This window comes from Aethalodelphis obliquidens, unplaced genomic scaffold (assembly GCF_003676395.1).
Source record: "Aethalodelphis obliquidens isolate GAN/ISIS:26980383/991018 unplaced genomic scaffold, ASM367639v1 scaffold107, whole genome shotgun sequence".
Classification (NCBI taxonomy): domain Eukaryota; kingdom Metazoa; phylum Chordata; class Mammalia; order Artiodactyla; family Delphinidae; genus Aethalodelphis; species Aethalodelphis obliquidens.
In genome coordinates this window covers 2250612-2269159 of record NW_020838051.1, presented here as the reverse complement: position 1 = coordinate 2269159, position 18548 = coordinate 2250612, and the positions used below count along the sequence as shown (strand labels likewise).

The 18548-nt window shown below is 41.9% G+C and overlaps 1 protein-coding gene across 3 annotated transcripts in view; it reads right to left on the bottom strand.

Annotated features, from left to right (window-relative positions):
- APOO (apolipoprotein O) overlaps nt 1–18548 on the bottom strand; it is a 58020-nt gene that overhangs the window by 21827 nt on the left and 17645 nt on the right. For 2 of the 3 annotated variants that reach the window (XM_027096703.1, XM_027096704.1), the window contains exons 2-5: nt 13720–13827; nt 12285–12404; nt 8519–8573; nt 5370–5465 (exon numbers count right to left, since the gene is read on the bottom strand). In XM_027096703.1, coding sequence (XP_026952504.1) covers nt 5370–5465; nt 8519–8573; nt 12285–12404; nt 13720–13827 — 379 coding nt within the window. The remainder of the gene's footprint in view (nt 1–5369; nt 5466–8518; nt 8574–12284; nt 12405–13719; nt 13828–18548) is intronic. The other variant, XM_027096705.1, reaches the window with a different exon arrangement.

Here is an 18548-nt window from a genome sequence, read left to right as displayed (position 1 = left end):
TGGTTGGGCCCACTTCCTCTGAATGATCATCCACTCATCTCTCTTCCAGAGAAGTACCTCTTGTCCTCACCACAGTCCTGGCCACCCTCACCACCATTATCTGCTGAATGCTCAAGAAACCTATCCATATGATCCAGCAATCCCTCTTCTGGGTATATACCCAAAGGAAATGAAATCGGTATCTTGAAGTATCCCATGTTCATTGCAGCATTATTCACAATAGCCAAGACATGAAACCAAACTAAGTGTCTTTCAATGGAAGAATGGATAAAGAAATTGTGGTATATATTTACCATGGAATATTATTCAGCCTTTAAAAGGAAGGACATTGTACCATGTGCAAAAATATGGATGAACCTGGAGGACATTATGCTAAGTGAAATAAGCCAGACAGAGAAAGAAAAAACAGTGCAAGATCTCACTGATATGTAGAATCTAAAAAAGTCAAATACATAGAAGCAGAGAGTAGAAGGGTGGTTATCAGGAGTGGGGAGGTGGGAGAAGTGGGGAGGTGTTGGTCAAAGGGTACAAAGGTGCAGCTATGTAGGATGAATAAGCCTAGAGATTGAATGAACGGCATGATGACTACAGTTAGTAATACTGAACCCTGGACATTTACTAAGACAGGAGATTTCAAGTGCTCTCATCACAAAAAAGGTAACTATATGAGAAGATATATTAATTAGCTCGACTCTAGTAATAATTTCACTATGTATACGTGTATCAAAACATCATGTTGTACACCATAAATACATATAATTTTTATCAAAAAATAAAATTAAAATAAATAAAATGTTAGACTGAAAAAAAAGAAGAAAAGAAACTCCACCAGGAGGGACCTTCTGAGCCCATCGTACTGCTGCCAGCATAGGGGACCAGGAGGGGCCTGAAAATCATTCTGACCACCCATGAACATACCTACCCTCCTACTCCCCACTCATCTTGCTTAGGGACCCCCCCACCCCAATGTTGTTTACCTCAGGCCCTTGTACCCCAGCACCCACGGGAAAAGTTCTGTTGTTTGGTACGTGCACATGAGTATGTGTGCATGTGTACTTTTCTGAAAAAGAATTAAGGTTTTAAATTATTTTAATACAACCGAGCCCTCTCAGGAAAAGGAAGAAGAGAGAGGAACAAGCAAGAAAACAAAAGCAAAGGCAAAGGACCCGCAGTAGTGGTGTCCTTCTGCTGCTGTTCTGCCCAGGAGAGCATAGTCCCCAGTCGTCCGCAGGACAGTTACCACAGTGGATGTGCAGGAGATAAACACAGTTTAAAGAGCACACATGGCACAGGGAGCTCTCTTTAGGGCTGTAAAACTGCTCCACGTGCTCTACCCATGGAGAGGGAAGAAGGAAGCTAATCTCACTTGATTCCACGTTCCTGGCTCCCTAACACCCAGTCAAATTCCAACACCCTGGCCTTGGGATCTTCATAAATTCTAAACACTATCTAAATAACATAGGAATGCTTTCCTAGACAGCTTTACAGAAGGAGGGGAAAGAAGTTTGGGAAAAAAGCTGGTTCAACTATTGCCCAAGCTGATTAGTAACAACAAACTGCATTTAATTCTTATATATTCTGCACAAGACGGGAGGAGGACACAAAAACTACAACAGGAGTTCATTCCACACACTGGAGGAGTGGCACCAGGGCAGCATTCTTCCAGATTCTAAAAGTGCGGTTAAGGCATGTATAGGAAGGGTTTTTTTGTTTGTTTGTTTTTGTTTGTTTGTTCTTTTGTGGTACGCGGGCCTCTCACTGCTGTGGCCTCTCCCGTTGCGGAGCACAGGCTCCAGATGCGCAGGCCCAGCGGCCATGGCTCATGGGCCCAGCCGCTCCGAGGCATGCGGGATCTTCCCGGACCGGGGCACGAACCCGCGTCCCCTGAATCGGCAGGCGGACTCTCAACCACTGCGCCACCAGGGAAGCCCCAGCATGTATAGGAAGGTTTTTAATATTGAGAAATGGTTATCAAACTAGTCTCTATAGTTATCTTTTATGGGGACCGATTACAGGGTTCATAATCTTTATAATTTAGGAATTTTTGTGAAGCCTGAATTTTACAATCAATGAAACTTCAAGTAGCTCATAAATTCATCTAATTATAATGAAGTATTTTATCATCCTGTATTTCCTATAAATGTTTTGTAATCCAGCAGTAAGGTGTAGTAATATCTTTAAGTTGATATTTGTTAGCTTTTAATTCTAAGTATATATATATTTTTTTGCGGTACGCAGGCCTCCCACTGTTGTGGCCTCTCCCGCTGCGGAGCACAGGCTCCGGACGCGCAGGCTCAGTGGCCATGGCTCACGGGCCCAGCCGCTCCATGGCATGTGGGATCCTCCCGGACCAGGGCACGAACCCATGTCCCCTGCATCGGCAGGCGGACTCTCAACCACTGCACCACCAGGGAAGCCCCTAATTTTAAGTATATTTTTTAAAAATATTTATTTATTTCGCTGCATTAGGTCTTAGTTGCAGCACGCGGGATCCTTGTGGCATGCAGGCTCTTTGTTGCAGTGCACGGGCTTCTCTCTAGTTATGGCACGTGGGCTCTAGAGCACAGGGGCTCAGTAGCTGTGATGCACAGGCTCTCTAGTTGTGGTGCAAAGGCTCCAGAGTGTGCGGGCTCAGTAGTTATGTCACGCAGGCTTAGTTGCCCTGTGGCATGTGGGATCCTAGTTCCCTGACCAGGAATGGAACCTGCGTCCTCTGCACTGGAAGGTGGATTCTTAACCACTGGACCCCAGGGAAGTCCCTAATTTTAAGTATTTTTACAAGTTTTTATCATCACTGACTGAAGGTACAAGACATCAAGAAATTAATAAACTCTCCATTAAATCACTGTTACTAGGAATAATAGCCTGATCTTTTATTTTAATATAAATTTATTTTATTTATTTTTGGCTGCATTGGGTCTTCAGTGTTGTGCATGGGCTTTCTCTAGTTGCAGAGAGTGGGGCCACTATTCGTTGTGGTGCGTGGACTTCTCATTGAGGTAGCTTCTCTTATTGTGGAGCATGGGCTCTAGGCGCATGGGCTTCAGTAGTTGTGGCACGTGGGCTTCAGTAGTTGTGGCACGTGGGCTTCAGTAGTTGTGGCTCGCAGGCTCTAGAGCGCAGGCTCAGTAGGTGTGGTGCACGGGCCCAGTCGCTCTGTGGCATGTGCAATCTTCCCAGGCCAGGGCTCAAACCCACATCCCCTGCATTGGCAGGCGGATTTTTAACCACTGCACCAACAGGGAAGCCCTAATAGCTTAATCTTAATAGTGAAACATTTACAGTTTCTCAGGTGTGACAGATCTTCATTAATGAAAGTTCACTCTTTCTGTATCAAAGAGCAACAGGAATTTGACCAAGTAAATGTGCCTATAAAGGATAACTAATTTCTTTTTCTTTTTTTATTCTAATTAATTTTTTTATTGGAGTATAGTTGATTTACAACGCTGTGTTAGTTTCTGCTGTACAGCAAAGTGAGTCAGTTATACATATACATATATCCACTCTTTTCTATACTCTATTCCCATATAGGTCATCACAGAGTATTGAATAGAGTTCCCTGTGATATTCAGTAGGTTCTTATTAGAGAAAATGATCTTTTTTTTTTTCCCGGTACGCGGGCCTCTCACTGCTGTGGCCTCTCCCGTTGCGGAGCACAGGCTCCGGACATGCAGGCTCAGCGGCCATGGCTCACGGGCCCAACCACTCCACGGTATGTGGGATATTCCCGGACCGGGGCACGAACCCGCTTCCCCTGCATCGGCAGGTGGACTCTCAACCACTGTGCCACCAGGGAAGCCCCTGATGTTTTTTTTTTTTTTTAACATCTTTATTGGGGTATAATTGCTTTACAATGGTGTGTTAGTTTCTGCTTTATAACAAAGTGAATCAGCTATACATATACATATGTTCCCATATTTCTTCCCTCTTGCATCTCCCTCCTTCCCACCCTCCCTATCCCACCCCTCTAGGTGGTCACAAACCACTGAGCTGATCTCCCTGTGCTATGCGACTGCTTCCCACTAGCTAGCTATTTTACATTTGGTAGTGTATATATGTCCATGCCACTCTCTCACTTTGTCACAGCTTACCCTTCCCTCCCCCCATATCCTCAAGTCCATTCTCTAGTAGGTCTGTGTCTTTATTCCCATCTTGCCCTTAGATTCTTCACGATCTTTTTTCTTTCTTCTTAGATTCCATATATATGTGTTAGCATACAGTATTTGTTTTTCTCTTTCTGACTTACTTCACTCTGTATGACAGACTCTAGGTCCATCCACCTCACTACAAATAACTCAATTTCGTTTCTTTTTATGGCTGAGTTAATATTCCATTGTATATATGTGCCACATCTTCTTTATCCATTCATCTGTCGATGGACACTTAGGTTGCTTCCATGTCCTGGCTATTGTAAATAGAGCTGCAGTGAACATCTTGGTACATGACTCTTTTTGAATTATGGTTTTCTCAGGGTATATGCCCAGTAGTGGGATTGCTGGGTCGTATGGTAGTTCTATTTTTAGTTTTTTAAGGAACCTCCATACTGCTCTCCATAGTGGCTGTATCAATTTACATTCCCACCAACAGAGCAAGAGGGTTCCCTTTTCTCCACACCCTCTCTAGCATTTATTGTTTGTAGACTTTTTGATGATGGCCATTCTGCCCAGTGTGAGGTGAGATACCTCATTGTAGTTTTGATTTGCATTTCTCTAATGATTAATGATGTTGAGCATTCTTTCATGTGTTTGTTGGCAATCTGTATATCTTCTTTGGAGAAATGTCTATTTAGGTCTTCTGCCCATTTTTGGATTGGGTTGTTTTTTTGATATTGAGCTGCATGAGCTGCTTGTAAATTTTGGAGATTAATCCTTTGTCAGTTGCTTCATTTGCAAATATTTTCTCCCATTCTGAGGGTTGTCTTTTCGTCTTGTTTATGGTTTCCTTTGCTGTGCAAAAGCTTTGAAGTTTCATTAGGTCCCAGTTGTTTATTTTTGTTTTTATTTCCATTTCTCTAGGAGGTGGGTCAAAAAGGATCTTGCTATGATTTATGTCATAGAGTGTTCTGCTTATGCTTTCCTCTAAGAGTTTGATAGTGTCTGGCCTTACATTTAGGTCTTTAATCCATTTTGAGTTTTCTTTTTGTAACCAAAAGTATATAATTTCTTTCATTTTATCTTTTTACAATTTCTATATATGTTTAAAATCAAATATACTGGAGAAGACAACCACATCAATTATACATCAAGAAGGCCATATTCAGGAACTAACTCATTATTCCAAAAACTGGTAAGTGAAAAGAAAGAATCAAATGTATATGTTATGTCTCCCTTATGAACTGTTTAAAAAAAAAACTACAAAATTGTACCTACCTCTAGCCAAAAGGAGTCCAACAACTCCAGAAAAACCAATAACACCAAGTCTTGGAAAAAATCCAGGAGGTGCATTTTGGAGATATTCATAGCTGTCTATAATAGAATCAGACCAGGAAACAGTTTTATAAATTGCTCATTAAAAAACAAAACATGTACATCAACTATACTTCAATTAAACATAAACATAAACAAAAAGAACAAAACAAAAAAGTCAAATATAAGTAGCGTATGTAGTAGCAAATGCTTCTCAAATAATGTATTCTTTGCTTTCTGTTAATATGCTTCTTTTCAACAAGTTCTTTTTATGTAAGAGATAAACATGATTTACTAGTTACATCGCAAGTATCCAATTTTCAAACACTTTTTAGCCTGATGACATTCTGACAATAAAGTAATGTTAGATTACCTTCATATTCCTGAAGGCAACAGATCTGAATCAATTATTCATAAGGGTAGAAAGACAAATACAGGAATCCCTTGCTATCCAAACACAGAAACAGAATAAATTTGGATAAATCTTTGGATAGATCTGTCGCTATCTGAAGCTTTGCTGCTTGCTCTCTAAAATTCAGGAACCAAATACATTAGACTCAGGAAAAAAAATGTATCTTTTGCCATCTGAATTCATTATTTAAACTCAAGAATAACTCTGGATAATGAAGGAAATTTGTAGTGCAAGTATATGCAGGAAATAGTCGCTGTTGATAGAGAAATACAAATAAATGCAACATGTGAGTCTACTTGCCACGCCTGACCATGCATTATGACCTCATTTGCATGAGGCCGCCTCTCCTCTCCCCTGAGCCAATGCCACCAAATAAAAGCTAGCTTAAGTCCTACCTCCTCAGAAAAGCCTTTCCTATACTCATCAGCCCACACCTCTCTTTCTCCTCTAAAGTCCCACCATATTTATTTTCTCTACTGTCATTTGGTGCCTAATTGTACGGCCCTTGTTTTTAATTATTCAGGGTGTATTTTATGTCTCCTCAAAGAGAATATCTGCTCCTTAATGGTGGACTGCTTAGACTTCTATGTCATTTTCCCCCAGTGGTAAATAGTGGATGTTCACTCAACAGATACTTATTTGAAGCCCTGCTAGGAGTTAATGGATACTGAATGAATTAACAAAGGGATTTCAGCTAGGTCACGACTTGAAAAGCCTGCAGGTCTCTCAACCTCATCTTCAGCACTCCCGATCTGCTTCCAGTTCCCGGCACATGCAACACTAAGTCAGCACTCCAAGCCTTGGTCATGCTGTGCCCTCTGTGTGGAATGCCTCCCAATTCCCACCCCCATGTTTTGGTGTGGCTAACTGTTCCTTCAAGACTCATCTCAGAACTCCTTCCCTGACTGCTCCCATCTCCCCAATCTCTGTTAAACTAGTTTCTTTCCTCTGTACCTTCAATGGTGATCTACGACTGTCTCTGTATTTGTGCTAGTATTGAACACTTTATTATATGCACCTCAGTGGCTGTGACCACTGGCTCAATCAGCCTCTCTCTTCAATGCCTGCCATGATGGTGACTTAACAGATGTACATGGAACTGAATTAACTGGAATACTCAATAATTCTCTCGTCTAGATAATACTAGGCATGTGCCAGTTATCCTTTTCTTGGCTTCTTTGGGAAATGTGGTGATCATTTTAAATACTACTATAGGGCTTGTGTTCTTTGCACCAATTCCTGTCTGGTCTTTTACTTATTTTGCCTTTAACCTGGTTTTAACTTTTCATCCTCTTGTCTGGGTCATTTGAGGCAATTTTCTGCTTCCCTTTATTTTTGCCTACCAGCATGGTATTTTCAATTCTAGACAGGCACACAGAGCAGGTGATAGAAGGATACCCAGATGCCTTGGTGAGCTGAGCCAAAGTGGGAAAATCACAAAGAAATGGGAAAGAAGATATGCTGTAAGACTACACTAAATATGAAGCCCAGCTTCTAGCAACATGTCTTGGCTATGACTCCTGGGAAATGGACTGGTTGCCTTGGCAGACAACAATGCAACTCATAATGGAACGTTTCTTCTTAAGTCTTTGCAGTAACTATGAGTCCAGGAGAAGGAAAAAAAGACTCATATTGCAAATACTGCCTACTGCTGTGAATCAATGGGGAATGATAGGCGACAATGAAGAGATACCTCAGTCACACATATAGATAAAAGATCAGGAGTTCTTTAGCTTCCTCAGGTAAAAAATGAAGGTAGCAAAGTACCTAACTGCCAAGGTTGTTATGAGGATTGTACATAAATTAATACTTTCAAAGCACTTAGACTAGTTCCTGACACCTAATAAGCACTAAATAAGTGTTTATAAAATTAAGATATTAACATACATGAATAATTTAAAGAAGTGGTAAGCTACTAATATGTCTGTCTTCAAATGAAGAATTTACTTATATAGTAGTCTCAGGGGTATCAGTGCATCAATACTATGATAATCTTCACTAAGAAATAAATTGTACTCATGCTTATTTTATCGTCACGGAAACACTTGTAAAAACAAGAGGATGACTGGCTGAGATGTCCAATAAAGGGAATGAAATATGATCAATGTCTATAAATTTATCAGTTCCTGATATTAGTTAGAACATAGACTGTGAAACCAGTTTATGAGTGTATGTGTTAAGTGAATGTGAAAAACAATCAAAGGCGATAAAGAACAAATGAAAACATGTAAGAACACTATGAATTATGCAATAAAGCCTTTCCTAGGCACACCAGCCCAGTTCCTTCCTGCCTCTAAACTTCTGTAACATGTATTAATAGCTGTGCCAATGAGCTATCCTGATTCTGAAAACCTATAGATGAGTTAGGACATTGCACCTGGAGACAGATTTAAAGAAAGAAAATCCAGTGTATCTGCATCTGCTAGGCCAACAATCCTAATGATCTTGAAGAGACTTACCTGAGTGTTTGGGGACACTAGTTCTCTGAAATCTGATGAAAAAAATAGATTCTCTTTCCAGAAAAATCCAAATAGCTCTAAAATTCTACATACAATTTTAAGGAATTCACAGATCTCCTGGAGCCCATCCATGGCCTCTCAGTTAAAGAATCCAATGTCAAAAAACAAAAAAAACAAAAAAAAACAAAAAAAAGAATCCAATGTCAAACAAACTGATTATGCCTAATTAAAAATCGACTTACCTAACCCCCACTGAACCACACTTTGCATCTTGGGCTTAGTTTGGGAGTACATTTCCTAAAAAGATGAGAAAAAAAAAAGAATCAATAGGATTTGCTGATTAGAAAGTAGCAATAAATATATTTGTCTTTACTGAATAAATTATCATGTTATTAGCACTTTTGAACAAAGGGATATACTCTCTACCTGGGTTTTTTGCGTTGTTTTTCCTTTTCTAATTTCCCCTTCACCACAAATTGCTCAGCAGAATGGCTTATTACTGCCACAGGAAGCAAACATTTCAAGTAGAGTGGTTTCAACAACCCAGCCTTTTCGTTCTTCTATTGAAATTGAGGAGGATGAAAAAAAATCAATCCCCTTGATAATTAAAGTGGATATTCTTTCCCTGTGAGATTAAATCATTCATATTAAGTCTATTTCCTGATTTGCCATGATTTTAGAGCCTATATCTGAAAACTGCCCATTTGAAGCAGGAATGACCAGCTTTAATGGGACAAAGGAGTCTATATCCAGGTTTGGAGAAACATTTACCCCAATTGAGCAAATGAAGTATTTAACATTCTCTTAACCACAACAGTAAAAAGGCTTTGTACATGAACATCAGATGATCCTAAAGAAAGCAAGGGACTACTTCAAAAAGTGTACAGTAAAGATGGGAAAAGAGATATGTGGGTATCAGAAGATATCAGAACCTGCTGTCACATGGAAAAGGATTTGTTTATTTTAATTCAGTTCAAGTCAGAGCAAGTTATCCTAATACTGTTAAATGGCCTTAAATAATAAGTGCTGAATTTGGCGGAGGACATAAAGAACATTAAAAAAACCTGAGTACTGCTTCATTAAAATCCATTATTAGTTTTTTTCTGCACATGAAAAGAGAAAAACTACAGATCAATGTCTAGACTGACTGCCCACTTCTTTTGCTAGCATAATCTGTTTACTATGAAGAAAAATTAAATCAGCTCTTGAAGAAAGGGACTAGAACTTGTAGGCCTGAAAATGGAGCCAGGAATGAGAAAAATTTTCATTCATGAAGACTTCAATCTATAGGAAAATAAAACCAGTGTAATCACACAAAAAAGCTTTTTTTACATATAACTAGTACAAATAAACATGTTGATAACTATTCTGAGGGGTTTTGTTGCACTAAGCATCATGCACAGATGAAAATGTAAAAACCAAAAAGCAACCTTGGGTTGAAAGGTAGAGATAAAGTACGTTTATAACCACAAAAAAAAAAAGAGCGAGAGAAATAACAGTAGTCATGCCTACATGATACAGAAATATTTGCAAATGTGCTGACCTTATCTTAACCACCGGCAGATGGCTTAAAAATCTTCTAGTCCATTCTCTACCTCTGCGGCTTTATTCCTGTCCTGCCCCAAGGTTCTTCAGAACCTTTTTTTTTTTATATTCCATATATATGTGTTAGCATACAGTATTTGTTTTTCTCTTTCTGACTTACTTCACTCTGTATGACAGACTCTAGGTCCATCGACTACAAATAACTCAATTTTGTTTCTTTTTATGGCTGAGTAATATTCCATTGTATATATATGCCACACCTTCTTTATCCATTCATCTGTTGATGGACACTATGTCCTGGCTATTGTAAATAGAGCTGCAATGAACATTGTGGTACATGACTCTTCTTGAATTATGGTTTTCTCAGGGTATATGGCCAGGAGTGGGATTGCTGGGATGTATGGTAGTTCTATTTTCAGTTTGGTTTTTTTTTGTTGTTTTTTTTTTTTTGCGGTACATGGGCCTCTCACTGTTGTGGCCTCTCCCGTTGTGGTGCACAGGCTCCGGATGCGCAGGCCCAGCGGCCATGGCTCACGGGCCCAGCTGCTCCGCGGCATGTGGGATCTTCCCAGACCGGGTCACGAACCTGTGTCCCCTGCATCAGCAGGCGGACTCCCAACCACTGCACCACCAGGGAAGCCCCTATTTTCAGTTTTTTAAGGAACCTCCATACTATTCTCCATAGTGGCTTGAGGACACGGGGAGAGGGAAGGGTAAGCTGGGACAAAGTGAGAGAGTGGCAATGGACATATATACACTACCAAATGTAAAATAGCTAGCTAGTGGGAAGCAGCCGCATAGCACAGGGAGATCAGCTCGGTGCTTTGTGGCCACGTAGAGGGGTGGGATAGGGAGGGTGGGAAGGAGACACAAGATGGAGGAGATATGGGGATATATATATATGTATAGCTGATTCACTTTGTTATAAAGCAGAAACTAACACACAATTGTAAAGCAAGTATACTCCAATAAAGATGTTAAAATTAAAAAATCTTCTAGAACAAGAGAATAAAGTTTAAGTGTGTTACAACACATTATGTATAAAGTCTTTAGGTATTTCATAACTCAATAATATGGTTACGGTACTTTAGTATAATGGCCTGATTTATGCTATTTTCTTTCTAAATTGGTGAACAAAAGTTCAGCATTGGCACAGACAGTGGAAATTAAAAATTCTAAAACAAGTTCTGGATGAAAATTGAGTTTATCATCTCAAGCAAAGTAAATCTAGACCACGTCACACACATCTACATTCTTTTACTTTGTCATCAGTTTTCAAAATCAAGATCAAGTGTGGCAAATATACATATCAAAGCCCACGAAAACATTCTGTAGACTGTAAATTTTGGTTTCCAATGTTAAAAATTGCACACATGCTTTCATGAACATAATGACAAATGCCTGATTTAAAACCTGAGCAGTAAAAGTCAATCTGTATATGCAGATCTTTGGTCACTAAGGGAAACAGTTAAGTACTCAAGTATGTAATTCCACCCTGTTGTAGTTATCTACCCTCCTATTATAGCATTCAAAATCCTCTGTACCCATTCCTGTTTAAAGGGAAATCCTGGGATTTCCCTGGTGGCACACTTGTTAAGAATCTGCCTGCCAATGCAGGGGACACGGGTTTGAGCCCTGGTCCAGGAGGATCCCACATGCCGCAGGGCAACTAAGGCCGTATGCCGCAACTACTGAGCCTGCGGTCTAGAGCCCGTGAGCCACAACTATTGAGCCTGCGCGCTACAACTACTGAAGCCCGTGCACCTAGAGCCCGTGCTCCGCAACAAGAGAAGCCACCTCAATGAGAAACCTGCGCACCACAACGAAGAGTAGTCCCGGCTCGCTGCAACTAGAGAAAGCCAGCATGCAGCAACAAAGACCCAACACAGCCAATAATAAATAAATAATTAATTAAAAAATAAAATAAAGTGGTACTGACTTGCAGAATCTCTGTGGGGAGAGAAACTTCCTAATTTTGATATAAATGTTTACATAGTTCCAGCCCCATATCCTCCCCTGGTGGACAATAATGTTTTCATAGCCGCAACCAACAAGATAGGCACCATGGGGGAATTCCCTGGCGGTCCAGTAGTTAGGACTCGGCGTTTTCACTGCCGTGGCCCATGTTCAAGTCCTGGTCGGGGAACTAAGATCCCACAAGCCAAATGGCCTGCCCAAAAAAAAAAGATAGGTACCATGGGCCTCTGCTCTCTAGTCAACGTGACACAGGCTACCCAGTGGGAGGGAAACTCTCTCTGCAGCTATGGCGACAGCTGCCACCAGGAAGCTAGGGCTCTCTGCTCCACTCCAGAGATGGCACTGATGAACATTTTTAAGTCAGGCACTCTTAAGTTGGGGCCCCTTATTGTGCCTTTTTCTGAAAACATGCAGCCAGTACAGACTTTTTACTACTGACTCTAAACAGAAATGCATTCATGCCATTTTCAGAACAGCTCTCTGTACCTGACACCAACTTGTATATGGTTCGCAATAATGTCGGAGATGGGAGATGCTTTCTTCAAGTTGGGTCCTTGGCTCTTCCACATATTTAGACTGACCCTCAGGAACAGAGTAGAGTGAAAGCTGCAAAGATTGAAAAACAAAATAAAAAGAAATTAAGAAGTGTATACAGTAATGAAATAACAATCAATTATTAAATTTGTAATAATTCACAAACTACAGTGAATAAGGGTTATGTGCACCCTGAACCTTGCTTCAGACGATCTTTGCACCTTAATCAATAAGGACAAGGCCAAGAGAGCAGGGCTATGAGGTGTCCTAGCCTCCCCCAACCCTACTCATAGCAGATAAAGTAGTCCCCTTTTACCCATTTTATATATTAGTATTTGTTATTTCATCTTAGATTTAGTTTGGAAAAAGGATTCTATTACTATAAATGGTGGGTCGGAGGTGGGATAGGAAAAAAAAGCTTGAGGATAACTGAATAGCATATGACTTAGCTCTAGTGATCAGTCTAGTGCTAATCAAAGCAGAATAGCAGGTTTGTTCCCCACCAGAGAGGAAACATTTCACAGCCACCACTGGCTGCCTTCTTCACCCTCAAAAATGCCACTGTCCCAAGGCCTGAGAAGAAGAGAGTAAAGGGCAAAAAAACAAGCTATTTAGCTTTAGGTAAACACCATTCAAGTAACCCTGACCATAACTGAAGGTAGATCTTTATGACACTTTACTCAAAGTCAAAAGAAACCAAATATCTAAAATAATCAGTGGGAAGTATAGACAAAAAGGAATGTAAACAATGGAGAGATGATTTCCTGTTTTTTTTTTTTTTTTCTGTATGCGGGCCTCTCACTGTTGTGGCCTCTCCCGTTGCGGAGCACAGGCTCCGGATGCGCAGGCTCAGTGGCCATGGCTCATGGGCCCATTTGCTCCGCGGCCTGTGGGATCTTCCCGGACCAGGGCACAAACCTGTGTCCCCTGCATCGGCAGGCGGACTCTTAACCACTGCGCCACCAGGGAAGCCCTGATTTCCTGTTTTATTTATTTAGTATTTATTAAGCATCTACTTATGAGCCTCTAATCCAGCCAAGAAGCAGGATGAACCCTGGTCTTTAATTTCTTAGGAGAGGGAAAAATGTGAATGTTTTCCTGGCTTGATAAGCAGTTTGGAAGCAGGCAGATCACTTAGAAGTGACTTGTGCTTGCAATCTACTGGGACAGAGCAGATTCCCCACTAAAAATCTAGGAAATATTCCTTAATTATGCCCTTAGCTAAGTACCATTAATTAAAGTTGAAAAAGCCATAGTCTAGCAGCTTCCCACAAGGAAGCACTATTTCCTCCTTTTAAATATCTTCTGAATTGTCCTATCTTCCTGATATTCAATTTGTATGCTTCCCATAGTAAGCAAATCACATATTCAAAATGTATCACGTTACCTCATTAACCTTCACAGCAGCTTTGTGAGATGAGTTCTTTTTTGCTGATGCATAGACTTTGAAGGTGAGCAGGCTCAGGCTGGCCGGCCCCACAGACCTCTGAATTACCTGAAACACAGAAACAATCTTAAGCCTTCTCTCAGTTCTACAAACTGAAGGTACATAACGTGGGCACATTTGCAACCTCAGCCACTCCTGCCCTGAGAGGCTTATTGCGCGTTATGAGAAATGTATTCCCAAAGTTTTATGGAAGTCAGAAAAAAAAGAACATGTTCTCGTGGACTTAAAATTCCAGGTCACCTTTATCTTCATTTCCAAAACAGTAGTTCCTGAGTTTTCTACTTAGCCTTTCAAGGAAAATAAAAGATACACCTCCCCTACCCTCCCCAATAACAACAGGGGAAGGAGATTTTTTTTTTTGGCTGCATTGGGTCTTCGTTGCCATGCACGGGCTTTCTCTAGTTGCAGCGAGCGGGGGCTACTCTTGGTTGTGCTGCGCGGGCTACTCATTGCAGTGGCTTCTCTTGTTGTGGAGCATGGGGTTTAGGCGCACAGGCTTCAGTAGTTGTGGCACACAGGATCAGTACTTGTGGCTCTTGGGCTCTAGAGCGCAGGCTCAGCAGTTGTGGCACACGGGCTTAGTTGCTCCGTGGCATGTGGGATCTTCCCGGACCAGGGCTTGAACCCGTGTCCCCTGCATTAGCAGGTGGATTCTTTAACCACTGCGCTACCAGGGAAGCCCGGGAAGGAGTTTTTAATGATCTCACCTAGTAATTCATTGAACAGGGTGAAGATTCTTTCGATAATTCCAATAATCAAACTTTGAGCAGCTCTCCCTTTCCATTCCCACTCAGAACCCCTCTCTCCCAGCCTCAGTTCCCAAACTCAGTCTCTTTCTGTGCCTTGCTCTCCCTGACTAGGTCACTCATGCCCATGGCTTCAACATGAAGCGTGACCCCTAGATATGCAGCTCCAGCCCAGAGCTCTCTCCTGAGTCCCCAACTCATTTATCCTATTACTTCTGGACATTTCCACTTGGATGGGACACAAGCTCCCTACACCAAGAACACCCAAAACCAACTCATCAGGATCCTGTCTGTGCCTCCAAGTCTATACTAGGCCTGATAGGTGAATGTGTGCTGTGGAATCTAGAAAGTTTTAAAAGTGACACATTTAAAAAATTAATACACAGCACTTGACCATCTTGCATCCTTACCCCAGAAATGCCTCCTCTTCCTCTACTTCTTCTCTCAGGAATGATGCCACCATCCAACTAGACAACCCAATCGGAAACTCTGAGGTCATCTCCACTGCCTCCCCCCACCATCCTATTGGTCATTAAGTCCTGTTAATTCTGCCTATTAAATACTTAATTCACTCTCTCCTCTTTATCTTCTCCTGTACAATCTTCCCTTGGGCCCTTGTTTCTTTCCTGAATTGTTTCAACAGCTTAATTCTAAACGTTCACCTGGCCCTCTGATGACTCAAACCACCACAATGCAAAAGAATGATCTTTCTGAACTGCAAACCCGAGTATCTTCTATCCTTATTTGAGATCCTTTGGTATTCATTACCTAGGACTTTTATGTGAGCCAAACAAGGCCCATTTATGATCTGACCCCAACCACCTTCTTAACTTCATCTGTCACTCTGCCTTTTCCCACAAAACTTGAACTCCCTATATTTCTCCCATGCTGCTTCCCAGCCTCATGGGTTCACACATGCTGGCTCCTCTGCCTAGAATGTTCCATATTTGCTTTGCCTTTCTGCACAATTGCCTAAGAGCATGGAGACTTATTGCTTTTCTTTTCTTATTTATCCATTTATTTATGTCTATCAAGTTTTCCCTCCCAAACTGGAAGCCCTTTCAGGATGGGGCTGTGTCTTACCCTGTATTCCTCATGTCTATAACTGTGCCTAACACATAAGAAATGCTCAAGAACTGTTTAATGCCTGCATGAATGGACAGAGAGAGGCAAAAAAATAAATGACTGGTTGACTTGTTCTAACTACTTAGGCATGATTTGGCATCACAGAAATCATATTCCTGAGATCTGCAGTGCCCGTAATGTGAAAGACTTCGCTACTCTGTAATACTCACAAAACATATAATGCTAGATAAAACCTAAAAAGGTCTGTTGAAATGTATGCCTTGGGCTTCCCTGGTGGCACAGTGGTTAAGAATCCACCTGCTAATGCAGGGCACATGGGTTCAAGCCCTGGTCCGGGAAGATCCCACGTGCCACGGAGCAACTAAGCCCGTGCGCCACAACTACTGAGCCTGAGCTCTAGAGCCCGCGATCCACAACTACTAAGCCCAGGTACCACAACTACTGAAGCCCGCACACCTAGAGCCCGTGCTCCGCGACAAGAGAAGCCACTGCAGTGAGAAGCCCGCGCACTGCAATGAGGAGTAACCCCCACTCGCCTCAACTAAAGAAAGCCCGCACGCAACAACGAAGACCCAACGCAGCCAAAAAAAATGAATAAAATAAAAAAATTTTTTTAAATGTATGCCTGAAGTCGCACACAAAAACAGAAATACCCATATTTCAGAAGCAAATAAAGAGCTAGAAGCTATTTTTAAAAGGAGTGGTTATTACTTAAACTGGTTTAAAAATAACACACCTTAAAGCATTAAGTGGAATACTTAAAAGATATTTATTTCCAGGCAATATTGCCACGAACTTTTTTTGCCTCCAGGATAAAGGTTAGTGAGCCACTGCTGACAGTCAGTGTGGTCCCTCCCTACTTCCCAGGAGAGGGCCTATGAGGCTGCTGGTATCTACAGGTGCCAACTCACTGCTCTCTGCCTTCTGGGTTTGTCCACAACCTACTGACAACACTGCTTAAACTGGGGACTTTCCACTGAGCCAGCTGGCAGGCACCGCCCCAACTTTGTTTCAGATTCCCTTTCTTACTGTCAATAGCTGGTGCCCCACCCCTTTTCCCACTTCCTCATCCAAGCATTTTGGGTTCATGTTGTCCCCTTTTTCATCCTCATTTGATATAATGCCTTGTGTTGACCTTTTAAATTCTTTTCTTTTTTTAATAAATTTACTTATTTTTGGCTGCGTTGGGTCTTTGTTGCTGCATGCAAGAGCTCTTTGGTTGTGGCGAGCGGGGGCTACTCTTCGTTGCGGTGCGCAGCTTTCTCATTGCAGTAGCTTCTCTTGTTGCGGAGCATGGGCTCTATGTGTATGAGCTTCAGCAGTTGTGGCTCGTGGGCTCCAGAGTGCAGGCTCAGTAGGTGTGATGCACAGGCTTAGCTGCTCACTGCATGTGGGATCTTCCCGGACCAGGGATTGAACCCGTGTCCCCTGCACTGGCAGGCGCATTCCTAACCACTGCGCCACCAGGGTAGTCCCCAGATACCTTTTTGAGTTAGTGTTTTTGTTTCCTTTTGATATATTCCTGGAAGTGGAATTGCTGGATCATATGGTAGGTCTATTTTTAATTTTTTTTGAAGAACCTCCATACTGTTTTCCATGGTAGCCGCACCAATTTACAATTCTATCAGCAGCGCACAAGGGTTCCCTTTTCTCCATATCCATGCCAGCATTCATCTCGTCTTTTCTTTTTTAACATATATATTTATCTACTTATTTTATTATTTATTTTTGGCTGTGTCGGGTCTCAGCTGCAGCATGCAGGATCTTCGTTGCGGTGCACAGGCTCTTTGTTGCGGGGCGTGGGCTTCTCTCTAGTTGTGGCATGCAGGTTTTCTCTCTCTAGTTGTGGCTCTCAGGCTCCAGAGTGTGTGGGCTCCGTAGTTTGCAGCATGCATGCACAGTAGTTGCGGCGCGTGGGCTCAGTTGCCCCACAGCATGAGGGATCTTAGTTCCCTGACCAGGGATCGAACCCACGTCCCCATTGGAAGGCAGATTCTTAACCACTGGACCACCAGGGAAGTCCCTCATCTCTTGTCTTTTTGATGATGGCCATTATAACAGAGGTGAGGTGGTATGTCATGGTGGTTTTTCTTTTTAAAGAAGGTGTTGCGGGTAGGAGTTTATTAATTTATTTATTTTTGCTGTGTTGCGTCTTTGTTTCTGTGAGAGGGCTTTCTCTAGTTGTGGCAAGCGGGGGCCACTCTTCATCGCAGTGCGCAGGTCTCTCTCACTATGGCGGGCTCTCTTGTTGCAGAGCACAGGCTCCAGACGCGCAGGCTCAGCTGTTGTTGCTCACGGGCCCAGTTGCTCCGCGCCATGTGGGATCCTCCCAGACCAGGGCTCGAACCCGTGTCCCCTGCATTAGCAGGCAGATTCTCAACCACTGCGCCACCAGGGAAGCCCCATGGTGGTTTTAATTTGCATTTTCCAAAAGACTTGTGATGTTGAGCATCTTTTCATGTACCTTCTGGCCTTTTGTATATCTTATTTGGAGAAATGTCTACTCAGGTCCTTTGCCCATTTTTTAATTGGGTTATTTTTTGTTTGTTTTTTGCTATTGAGTTGTATGTGTTCTTTATATACTTTAGATATTAACCCCTTATCAGATATATGGTGTGCAAATATTTTTTTCCTGTTCTGTAGGTTGTCTTTTCGCTTTGTTGATGGTTTCTTTTGCTGTGCAGAGGTTTTTCAGTTTGATGTAGTCTCACCTGTTTATTTTTTATTTTGCTGCTTGTACTTTAGGTGTCATTAATTTCTACTTTATTTTTCCCTCTTGTCCATTTTTCTAGTTTTAATATTATGCTAAGACTGCCCTTTTATTGCCCAAGTTGTTTTCTTCATCTCCCTCTTCTCCTGTTAGTCACTCCCATTCCACAGCAAGAACTGTGGCCACAAGGGTGGTAGCACTCAAGAAAGGTCCCTCTTGCAGTTGCC